The following is a 12,847-nucleotide window of genomic DNA, read 5'->3' as shown; positions in this document are numbered from 1 at the left end:
AATACCATCTCCATTTCGGAGATCCAATCCATAATCTCAACAGGCTTTGGGTTTCCAGAAAGACTTGGCAGCTTGGCGCCCAAGAAATTCTTGTACGTTCGCCCATCCTTGTTGTTTCTCCTTTCTGGGTCGTTCCTTCGTTCTCCTTGAGTCCCAACTTGACTCATAATGCGACTATTGTTCCCTTCCTCCGATTGCTCGGGAATCAGTTCGGGTTCCTCAATAGGTATAATAGGTTCGTCCCTATTTCCATGCAACATCTGTCGCATTTCCTCCCTTTGTTCGGCTAACATAGCCCGAATCATGGCTTGCACTCCATCCATTGTTATTGGTTCTGGTGCTGCTACTACAACAAGTATGTGCTCAATCACTGGCGGTTGGTTCCTATTTTCATCCGCGTTTCCAACGCCACTCCTTGTTCTCACCATTTTTTATCTATAAACCAAATAAGGTGAAATTAGATCCTCATCCATGGTAGATAATTTAATCATCCTTATCAACCCGAAACGTTTACATGCTAGTTCTAATACCGTCGTCATATGCTTAGAATCCGAAACACATAAGGTTTCCAGATCCGGTCGGCAATAGACCATAACTCGGAACAAATAATATCATATATGGCAACATATAACATTTAGCACATAAAAGCATTTTAGGCAACTTTCCTAAAATAAAATAGCGCTCATGTCTAAAATATAGCAGCCACACATCTAACAATCTCCACTTATCATTTTAAGTTTATGTCTAGAAATCCTATAAATTCCTAGTTAACTTAAACTAATGCTTTGATACCAACTGTGACATCCCCAAAATCTCGGCCAGAAAAGACCGATTTCATTTATGATTTTTAAAATAATTTCAGAGTAAATCCTTTTAATTTAAAAGAGTTGCGGAATTTTTTCCCAAAAACAAAATATGATAAGATAATATTTATCAAAGCATTTCATCAAGAGACGCATTTTCATTATATAATCAAAACTCGGGATGTCATGTTCCGATACAGACCATAAAGCATAAACAATAACATTACAAGTCATTCAACAAATATATACATATACAGACTTGTAAACAAAATATCTTGATGATTCATCCATCTTATGCCCTTGCGCCACTTCCTGTAATACAAATAAAACTGAATGGGTCAGGCTTGGGAGCCTAGTGAGCATATAGGGTTTTCAACCCACAATAAATAATTATATTTAATTTCACCAACCAACAATAACCCGATTACCCATTCCATTTATCCTCAATTTATGTCCCTAAAACAACATCTATCTCAAGGGACCTAATCTAGGATTTTCATCAGGACGGATATTCCTGCTAAGGGGTTTCCTCAACAATAGATATCCTAAAGGCAACCATGAGGGGGATAGAGTACCCCAGTGAACACATCGTTCACAACACCTACAGGTTATGAACCTGTTAGCGTTCCACTGGACTATCTAGAAAGAGTCTGTGGTCATCATCCATACTCCGCTAGATGACTAGGTCAACATCAACAACATCGAGGCCTCTCATCTGTTTATTACACATCAACTATCTACCCATGTTGTACCCAACATATTAGTAGATAAAATATATATTTTTATACATAGTTTAAAACCTGTACAACATGTTCAGTCAACACACATTCCACATAACAGATGAGTCACACACACATAACACGTTCATAGAGAATAAATCAGATCTATGAGATAGAAGAAAGTGAATATATATTCACACATATAACAACAAAATATACACATAACACGTATTTTATATAAAATACTTCATAATTAAGCGTTAGAAGAAAGTAACTACACACTCACTTGATCAGAAGATGATCGGACAACACTACGACTTGCGGAAGTAGTGTTCTTCAGTAGATCTGGAAGATCTTCACAAAAACAGGGCTTCTCGCGAGCAAAGCTTCAACTCGGGAATTGCACTTCTTGGGATCTTCGGGGCTTCGGGATACTTCTGGCATGCAAAATGATGCAAAACGGGAGAAAGAGAAGAGAAATTGGCAAAAGAAGTATGTTGCCCTTGCATACCTTTTATAGAGGTTGAGCCTCGCACATACGTTGGGTGTACTCAGTTACGCAGGGCATACGTGACCAAAAACATCACTGCATGCGTCATCAGTTCACTCGAGTCCGAGGTAGTGCATGCATCGGGGTACGCGTAGGTGAGACTACGCTCTACAACTTTTGTTTAGACTCCGTCGGTAGGTTTTGACTTTTATTTTTATTATTTATTTTTAGTAAGCCGGGACAAGAAAACTCCGTTATAAATTCATAACTTCTTTATCTGACGTCCGTTTTCGTCTGTCTTTTCACCAATGCACTACTATCAACGAGATCTTCGATTCTCGTTTAAATTGTTTCAACCAACAATTACTCGATCTCGAATCGGGTATTCGGGCTGCATATTGTTAAGTCGAAACTTCGAAAAATCATAACTCCTCATACGAAGTCAGATTTTGGCACTCTTTTTATGCACGCTCTTGGTTTAATGAACTCTACGACTTTCGTTGAGATCACTAAGGCTAAATATCACTCTAACGTAAATTTCACTTTTTACGTCATTCAGCGTTGCCGGTTCTGTCACGAAACTTCGATAGGTCATAACTTCTTCGTTATAACTCGAATTTTGGCATTCTTTATATATTCTGAAACCTCGTTTCAACTACTACAACATTATCCATAGGTATCGAGCTTATCTAACATTTCATTTTGATGCTTGTTTTTATTCTTAATTCAATTAAGTCACACAACTAAGCATAAAACACATAATACTCAAATAATACATCTTTATGATTTCAAAACGGGCTACAAAGGTTAACCTAGACTATTATATCAACATTAATGACAAGCCCAGAAACACAGGCATTACAGAAATTATGAGAACTTGGCAAAGTGAAATAGAAATATTATAGCAAAAGACTAGTTTAGTCTTTATGTGAGACATCATGAATTGTATCCCATATGCTTCGGATATAGGATCGATTACATGTGCTATATTCATCCTTTCTAAAATTTTCCAAATGCCTGGGGCATTAAGAAGGGAAAAGGTCTAGAATTGCATATGACTAATAGGATTAAACAATTGTTGAGGACAATCTAAGGTTTACCAAGATTGGTTGCTCAAGGACAGTTGGAAGTGTAGTGATAATTCTAAAAGGACCATATTGACATAATCTGTAAGGAGGAAACTCTTGTTCAGAAGTGATAGTCAAAATGGAATTTAAAAATGTTTCAAAGTTAGAAATTATTCAATCTGTGTAAGATTAGGAAACTAAATGCAAGAAGAATGTTTCCAAGGATCTAATCTCCTTTGGAATGCTCTGTAATGGTTTTTGTCAAGTTTTTCTAACTTTGTGCATAATCATTAAAAGAGGATCAATGCATATAATTTTAGAATCTAACGGATTTCATTAAATGGCATGAATTTGGAATTCTTGCATTTGTAGTAAGGATTTGGGACTGTGAAATGAGAATCATTGAATTATGTTCAATCGATCTCTTTCACAAAGTAAAGACCATAGACAAACATAGTATGCATACATGGTGTATGGCATGACTAGTGTTTAGCAAACATAGTGTACATGCTTGGAGCATGGGACAACTATTATTTTAAATTCAAGAATAAAGTTGATAGCTGAAACAGTATACAATGAATAATGTGTAATCATATGGTGATAAATAAAAGGTATTTTATTTATGTTCATAGGTTTTGATACCATATTGGATTCAATTATTATTGTGTTTCACTTTGCATGTTTTAACTTCCTAAATAACTAGGTCATTGTTCTGGATGACTAAGTTATTCAAACCGCTAATAGTCGGTCATATGTTGGAAGTAGATACGAATTAAGACTGTCATGGGTTGGCTTGTAGAGGTCTAAGATGTTGGACAAAGGGCCACAACACTCATGAGTGCTCATAAGTTCTGAGTATTGGATTCAACCCACGCTCATTGGAATCACTTCATGGATTTTATCACGAGTGATCATGAGACGATAATATCTTATATTCTTCAAACCTAGATATATGAGTTGTTACTATGAGTTGGTTGTACATTGATTGCACGAAAACGCATTCAGTAACTCGATGTTATAAAACGTGTCTTTGTGTATGATTCAACAAGTAGTAGAACAAGCCATATGAGTCGAAGTTTATCCATTCCTTTTACCTTCGGGATAAAAGAGATATATGTGGGCCCCTTGATGATTTGGTGATGAAAAATGTAAGTGCTTGGTCGGGCCTGGACTGATTGGATTTGTTAAATTAGTCAGTCGTCATAAATCGGAAATCGAGAAACAACAAATGGACAGAGAGAATGATTATAATCCATGTCTCGGTCCATATGATATCTAGAATGGAGGAATATATGATCCCTTATCTAATGGACAAGTCATTGACAAAGGTCAGAGATCATCGACAAGGTCAGAGTTCGACAGAAGCTTTTGAGAGCTACGATTGCCAGTTGGTTTTTGAAGACATCCGCAATAATAGTTTTAGACTTATCCAAGTGGGAGACTGTTGAATTAATGTCTAAGTCGATAACTATAATTGGTGAGACTTGACCCGACCCGACATGGTCCATTTGGGTTGCATGTCATCATGCATTTGGATAGACTATAATGAGAGAAATAACACTTAAGGTTTGTTAATATATTATAAGTTCTAATATATTAATAAGATTATTTAATTTTTAATGATCAAGAATTAATCTAAGATTAATTAAGTGATCAAAAGAAGACTAATTAAATATATGGGTTGATTGTGTAAATCATCCATACTTGTATAGTGGGCTAATGCTTCATGGATTGTCAAGATGGCTAAAACCCATAAGATGCTCCATGGATGCTCCATGGTGTATTTAAACCCATGGATCCAAGGAAATGGAAAGCCATAACAATTAGGGTTTACCCTAATTGTCACTAACTATATAAGCATCTTATTGTTGACAAAATCGGCCACAATGAGTGAATAGAAAGGGCTATCCGATTTCATGAAGTGTGTATGTTCTCTCACGTTATTCCAAGTGTATTTGGTGTTGTGTGAACCATTTGAGGTGTCACACTTGGGGCACTAGGCACTCAAGCTTCATGAAGACATTCTACATCAAAGAGGTATGTAATTCTAACTTGATATATTCATATGAATCTAGGTTATTATGCTAGATAGGATGAATACCTTGGAAAGATCATATTTGTATGTATAATAGAGAAAACATAGATCCAAGGTATTTAGGGTTGCATGTACACTTAGTAGTGTTAAAATGCTCAAAACCCAAAAATGGTGTGTGCTAAACTTCCCGATCCGAAAAAGTATCCCAAAATGCACGAAATTGTTGTGAAGCACATGATGCACGGTCCTTGTGGTCATTTACGAGAAACCAGTCCATGTATGCAAGGAGAGCCAAAACAATGTCGGTGGAGATATCCTAGACAATTTAATGAAGCGACGACACAAAGAGAAGACTCATATCTATTATATAGGAGGAGAAACAATGGGATAAAGGTCAACGTACGAGGAAATACACTTGATAACAGATGGGTGGTACCATATAACCCGAAGCTATTATTGATTTTCAATTGCCACATGAATGTCGAGGTTTGCTTGAGCATAAAATCTGTGAAATATGCTTTTAAATACGTTTACAAGGGACATGACAAACAAGTTGTCTGCATTGATCAAGATGGAGCGGAACCCATCATCAATGAGATTAAAAGATATCAAGACGCACGTTACGTCTCACCCCCTAAGGCAATATAGAGGATTTTTAGATTTGCGCTTTCTCAAATCTACCCTTTTGTCATGTCTTTGCATCTTCATCTCCCGAACCAACAATTGGTCAGATTCTCAGATAATGATTCAATGATTGATATTGTGGATAGGGAGAAAGATAAGAGTTCAATGTTGACTGCATTTTTTAACATGAATAAAATGGATGAGATTGTGAGGCAATATCTATATAAAGAATTCCCAAGATACTTTACATGGAGTTCAACCAAACGTTGTTGGAAGCAAAGGAAAAAAGGAGCAATGAGAGGCCGATCGGTTTCTGCTAACCCTACCGAAGGAGAGAGATACTACCTACAGGTTCTCCTATCACATGTTAGAGGGCCAACATGATTTGAAGATCTTTACATGGTGAACAACGTGTGACATCCAACATTTCATAAAGCTGCTCTTGAGAGAGGGTTAATAAAGACCGATGATAACCTATCTCAATGTCTTACTGAGGCTTCATTATATCAATTTCTAGGTGCTGTTAGAAGGTTATTTGCAACTGTACTCATTTATTGCGAACCCGGAGATGTTCGCAAGTTATGGGATGACCACTATAATTCACTTTCTGAAGATTATATGCGACAATGTGAAAGTGTTGAGCGAGTTCAAACCATGGTTCTTATGGATATCTCTATAATTTTGCAATCTATGGGTAAGCATCTCAATGAGTTTGATCTTCCTATGGTAAATACAAACGTCAATTTGGAATCTGGAGATTATCGCGAGGTCTAAGCGGAGTACTCCATTGTTGTGGATGATGAACACCTTCGTGCAAAAGATTCTCTCAATACCGACCAAAAAAATGCATATGATGAGATCATGACCCACGTTAATCAGAATCGTCCGGGTGTGTTTTTTATAGATGGTCCTGGTGGAACTGGAAAAACATTTTTGTACAAAGCTTTACTTGCCGAGGTTCGTTCCCATGGTCATATTGCACTTGCGACAGCTTCATCTGGTGCTGCAGCTAATAATATGCCCATGGGGAGAACATCTCACTTGGCCAAAATAACTCAATGTGCAAAATCAATCAGCAAAGTAGGGTTGCTCGACTACTTTGTTTGGCCAAAATAATAATATGGGATGAAGCATCAATGGCGAATAGGCAAGTAGTAGAGGCGGTGGATCGAATGATGCAAGACATTACAAAGGTGAGCCTCCCTTTTGGTGGAAACATAATGATCTTGGGAGGTGATTTTAGGCAAGTGTTACCAGTAATCAGATGTGGTCAGTGTTGCAAAACTCAGCCTACTCAGCCGAGTACTCGGTCGATTACTCGGAATCGGCCCTCCACCAAGGCGAGTAATGTCAACTCGGTCAAAAAACTCGGATTTAGTGAAAATCGGCCAAAACTTAGTCAAACTTGGTCAAAAATCGGACAAACTCGGTCAAAGGGTCAAAATTTTCATCAAAAGAGAAAAAAATCAAGAATTTCAAGATAAATATGTATAATGCACTTAATGATTTTTTATTTAACACAAACATGTGATTATTACTACATATATATTTTAAATTTTCAGTAATTATCCACGTAGTGAGACAATTATATATATTTCAATTTTTATGTATTCACATGTATCTAATTTTGGTTATATATTTCAATCAAATTATGATTTTAACTTATGATTTTGACATATATAATTTTCCAAAAAAATTTTTTACATGAATTACCGAATCCGAGTACTCCCGAGTACTCGCTACTCCCCAATCGGCCGAGCAGGTACCGAGTAGCGAGCTCTACAACCTTGGACGTGGTACTAGAGCACAGATTGTAGACGCCAGCTTGAGGATGTCACCTCTTTGGTCTTTGATTAAAAAAATATGTTTAACTATAAGTATGAGAGCACTGGCCGATCCATGGTTTTCAGATTTTTTGATACGAATTGGCAACGGAGATGAAGAAACCATCGATGAATGTTTTGTCCGAATACTTGATGATATGTGCATTCCTTACACCGACCAAGACAAATGAAAAAACGAGTTGATTAATGCAATCTTTCCTTCTTTGCACATCAATGGAGGCTCTTCAGAGTATATTATTTCCAGGGCGATACTATCAACAAAAATTGAAAGTGTTGATGAAATTAATGATCAATTGATTGATAGGTTTTGTGGAGAGGAGCGGATTTACTATAGTTTTGATGAGGCAGAAGATGATAAGAACAATGTCTATCCGATGGAATTCTTAAACTCTATAGATGTCAGTGGTTTACCTCCTCATTACCTTCGACTCAAAACTGGATGCCCTATAATACTGTTAAGGAATATTGATCCTTCGAATGGTTTATGTAATAGCGATTGATATGCAGAGGTTTTCAGATGAACGTGATCGATGCGTAAATAGCGTTTGGCCTTCATGCTGGAAAACAAGGGTTTTTTTTTTTTTTTTTTTTTTAAGAATCCGTCTTTGTCCATCCGATGATGACATGTTTCCATTCAAATTGAAAAGAAAACAGTTTCCAATTCAGCTTAGCTTTGCTATGACAATTAATAAAGCTCAAGGCCAAACAATTCCAAACGTTGATGTTTATCTACCAGAGTCAGTATTCTCGCATGGACAACTTTATGTGGCGCTTTCCAGAGGGATATCCCGTGAGAATACAAAGGTCTTAGTGAAACCAATTTCAGGGGAGAGGAATTTACACATCAAGTATGGTGTATCAAGAAGTTTTGCGTGATATATAAGATCAAATTTTGTATAAACTTTATCGATATATATTAAAATGGTAAAATGCTGGTTTTCATTTATTATCATATACGATTACAGTCGCACCACCTCACCGAGATAACTTTTCACATAACAAGAACTAATTTCCGCCTAGAATCTTTTTGTCAAAAGGAACAATAGCCGTCGCCGCATCGCGTGGGTACCCCACTAGTATATATATATATATATATATATATATATATATATATATATATATATATATATATATATATATATATATATTAAAGAAAGGACAAAAAGATGTAATCATATGGGTTCGCAATGAGGTCGGAAGTGGTATAGAAACATTGGAAATTTAATAAAAAATTATGCCAAAGTTTTTTTGAACAATAGTCCCCTCGAATAGAGCTGTAGTATGTCTGGACAAAATTTTAATAATGGTGATGTATGATTTTTTTTTGGAGTTTTAGGTCAAACTATGATTTTTTTGCATTTGTTGTTATTTTGAGGTAGTTTCATTAGGTTTTTTTTTCTTTGGTAAACTGAAATGACTGTAATGCCCTTGAGATATTTTTTTATTTTCTTTATTTTTTAAAAATCTTATATTCATTTATTTATTTTAAAAAAAAGTAGGCCCTCTCTCTCTCTCTCTCTCTCTCTCTCTCTCTCTCTCTCTCTCTCTCTCTCTCTCTCTCTCTCTCTCTCTCTCTCTCCCCACACACAAACAAAATCTTTACCGGCGACACACAAACACCACACCACTCATTACCGTTACCTTTGCCTTTCTAAACTTTTCTTCTCCACCCTAAGAGGCTTATCATCTACACAAGTTCAAACATATCGGAGATGATAACGTATGAAGCAATAAACGACAGTGGTAAGGGATTAATGGACGTGGAGGTCCTCATCCTTACCGGCTACACAGAACAGACAAAACATTAGTGGAGGTGGATGTCCTCATCCTTACAATCACTCTTCCCGTAACTCATACTTCCATCATCGATGCATCAACGTTATGATTTTTTCCCTCACGGAAACTCCATATTCCATCATCGACGCCTAAAGGGTTTGCTATGACTAGTGTTTTGTGATGTTTAGCTTAAAATAGAATGGCAGATAAGGAAGTCGTAGATTACGAAAACTTGGATTGATCTTGAATTTCTTGTACCAAAGCTTACGTCGACAATGATCAGAACATATATACATATATGACCTAAGTTTCAAAACGTTGGGACCACCTGTTGTGGTTCTGGGAGGAGTCAGCGACCTGAAAGTTAGAGAAGAGGAGGATGGGGGCGGAGATGTTGAAGCCGTAGATGGTGGCATCTTGGAGGATAAATCGAGGTTTTTGCGCTGAAGAATTGCCCATCTAACGAGTATTTGCTTGACTATTTTACGTTTCTTACCACCGTGGTGGTGGCACCGTTTGACCGGCATGGTGGTTGGTGGTGTTCGATGGTGGTTTAGGTGGATCAGAGGGATAATAGTCTAGTAGAAAGAAGTGTTGAAAATGAAGATTAGGTTGGGGAAGAAGAAGATGGGTGAGATTTTTTTTTACTTTTTCGTTACTCTGTGTGTAGAAGAACAAGATGGGGGGGGGGGGGGGTTTACTTTTTTGTTACTCTGTGTGGAGAGAGAGAGAGAGAGAGAGAGAGAGAGAGAGAGAGAGAGAGAGAGAGAGAGAGAGAGAGAGAGAGAGAGAGATCCCTTCTTATTTTTTTAATTCTTAAAATAAATAAATTAGTATTAGATTTAAAAATAAATGAAAGAAAAGTGGAAAATAAATACCCAAGGGTATTACAGTCATTTTACTATTTATAGGAACAAAAAACGCAATCAAAGTAATTCAAAAGAACTACCAATCCAAAAAAATCGAGATTTGGACTAAAAACCCAAAAAAATGCATACCACACGGATGATTTTTGTAATTTTGTCTTTTTAAAATAATCCAATTTTTGAATTTGTTTTTATTTTTTTTATTTTAAAATTTCTTTATTCAATATCATTATGTATTTGTTTTATAAATTCTTATATATGATATTCGTAATCAACCTTATCGTTATCACTGATTTAATTTAATATACAGATCAATTTAAATTTCTTTAGGCATGTTGTTTTCTTAAAATATACTATTTTTGTTGACATGTAAGTATAAACATTGATGCTTGTTATGAAAAATAGGTGTGTGTCTAAGTTTAGAATTTATATATAAAATGATAGCTTGTTGTAAAAAATTAATTAAAACGTTTGTTATTTAAATCTAATAAGTCTAAAAGTACTTCAAATTCGATAACCCATGTATTCTTTGTAATATGACATTTCTAAAATATAAATATTCGTTGAAAAGGATTTGTTCACTCAAAGAAACTATCTAACGCACGTAATAACATTTCATTAATCCATTAAGCGGAACAACAAATTGATAATCGACCAAGGTCCGCTATAGAAATCGAATCTTAATGAAAAAAACTAGATACTATGTTTATATTAAAATAAACTTATACTAAAAATGTGAATAAAAGATAAGATTTTTTTTTAAGAAAAGTGAGGACTTTTTTGCCTCAATCAAAGAGATGGCATTGTGATTGCATAGTAAATTTAAAAATAATCATGGTGGCAGCTGGCTTATTACCTATTGCCTTTTTCCTATTATCATGAAACTAAAAAATATTACCATAGTTATTTTTTTATAAATTTATATCTTATTTTAAGATAAAAATACATGATATAATAATATACTTTATTAAAGATGACCAATAAAGACTATAATTAATTTTGAAATAAAATATAATAACTTTTTAAGAAATTAAAAAAAAAATCTTATTAAGCAATAGAAGTATAAAATAAAAAATATGATATTAGTTTATAGTTTTTAAATTTCAACCTACTATTAGTTTCCCTACTATTATTTTGATAGTTTTTAACGGACAATACACTATTCCGTCTCCTATGCTTCCACTTTTGAATAATTTTTTTTTTTTTTTTTGCCATTTTAGTAATGATATTCTTTTAATTTCTAATTGAAGAAAATAATCCGTTAAAAATATGATTTGTAATCAATTATATCTGAAACACCTGTATACATTTGAATAAATTTGTTGAGCCGCAAGAGAATGTTTGAATAAATTGTGTATGTTTACTAATATTGTAGTAATATATATTTACTTATGTCTTATCATAGTGATGTCGAACACTTACATATGGCACATCAAGCCGAACATGATTTTAGTGATACTAGGAAGCATCGATTGTAAGCATTGGATTTGAAAAATTGCCTACATGCATGGAAGAAACAATACGTAAGTGGTGATCATGGAGTGTTTGATTCTTATATTTGACGTTGTGGCGTCGGAAAATCGTACTTTCATGTATAACCCATAATATCAAAATGTTTTTATTTGAAACAAAAAAAAAAAACTTGCTTTTGATTTCAACAAAATATTAATTTTTTATCTATAATAGTAATATACATTTATTTTTATTATGAAACAACGTACCAATAGTAAACTAATCGCCGAAAGATACTTTTTGTCGTCTTCGAATCTACGAACCTAACTAGAAACTATTTGACAAAAGGAACTACCAAACACAAAAAAATACGCAAAGAAGTTGAAACAAACTATCGGATATGAAAATGAAACTAATTGTCGTATGAAAATCATCTACTGAAATCAACTATCCAGTGTCGCTGCATCTCACGAATACCCTATATATATATATATATATATATATATATATATATATATATATATATATATATATATATATATATATATATATATATATATATATATAACTATGTAGTTTTTTATGGTTCTATACCTAATATTAGATACATAACAGCCACATATTCCCTAAGCTATATATATATATATATATATATATATATATATATATATATATATATATATATATATATATATATATATATATATATGGCTTAGGGAATATGTGGCTGTTATGCATCTAATATTAGGTATAGAACCAGCAAAAACTACATAGTTTTAACAAAATGCAATCAAATCTCTCTACCATCTTTTTTGTATCCTATATAAGACTAGATGATACGCTTAATACATATTTTTATGGAGTTTTAAGTATTTAATTTTGTACCAAAAAAACTATGTATAAGATTACATTATCAACTATACCTATAAGTCTTCATATCAAAATTTAATATAGAAAACTATAGTGAAAGATTGAAATTGTTCATTAAAAACTCACTATACTAATTTTCATAACAAATCAAAAAGAACCATGCATATGTACATATGGAAGGTGTTAAAAAAGGTTATGAAGCCCACTAGATGTCTAATATAAACAACACATTCGGAATGCATAGATGTTGGGGATAAATTATGAAACTAAAAATAATATGAACTCAAAGGCAATAAGAAGA

The 12,847-nt window shown here is 34.2% G+C and overlaps 1 protein-coding gene across 1 annotated transcript; it reads left to right on the top strand.

Moving 5' to 3' along the window:
* Nucleotides 1-6,874: 6,874 nt before the first annotated feature.
* Nucleotides 6,875-8,458, top strand: LOC145035837 (ATP-dependent DNA helicase PIF1-like). The gene is made up of 3 exons (XM_078984346.1): nucleotides 6,875-6,981; nucleotides 7,887-8,036; nucleotides 8,179-8,458. Exons 1-3 carry the CDS (start codon nucleotides 6,875-6,877, stop codon nucleotides 8,456-8,458), a joined length of 537 nt encoding a protein of 178 aa, XP_078840472.1.
* Nucleotides 8,459-12,847: the final 4,389 nt, after the last annotated feature.

This window comes from Lactuca saligna, chromosome 3, assembly GCF_052625555.1.
Source record: "Lactuca saligna cultivar CGN05327 chromosome 3, ASM5262555v1, whole genome shotgun sequence".
NCBI lineage: Eukaryota > Viridiplantae > Streptophyta > Magnoliopsida > Asterales > Asteraceae > Lactuca > Lactuca saligna.
The sequence above is the reverse complement of the archived record's forward strand: the minus strand, read 5'-3'. Positions and strand labels throughout refer to the sequence as shown.

What these genes read in the sequence shown, in the direction of transcription:
- LOC145035837 (XM_078984346.1), top strand. Translation starts at nt 6,875, where the DNA reads ATGGCGAATAGGCAAGTAGTAGAGGCGGTGGATCGAATGATGCAAGAC. An exon ending in ATCTTGGGAGGTGATTTTAG is followed by an intron (nt 6,982 to 7,886) that starts GCAAGTGTTACC and finishes ATTGATTGATAG; the next exon opens with GTTTTGTGGAGAGGAGCGGA. An exon ending in ACTGGATGCCCTATAATACT is followed by an intron (nt 8,037 to 8,178) that starts GTTAAGGAATAT and finishes TTTTTTTTTAAG; the next exon opens with AATCCGTCTTTGTCCATCCG.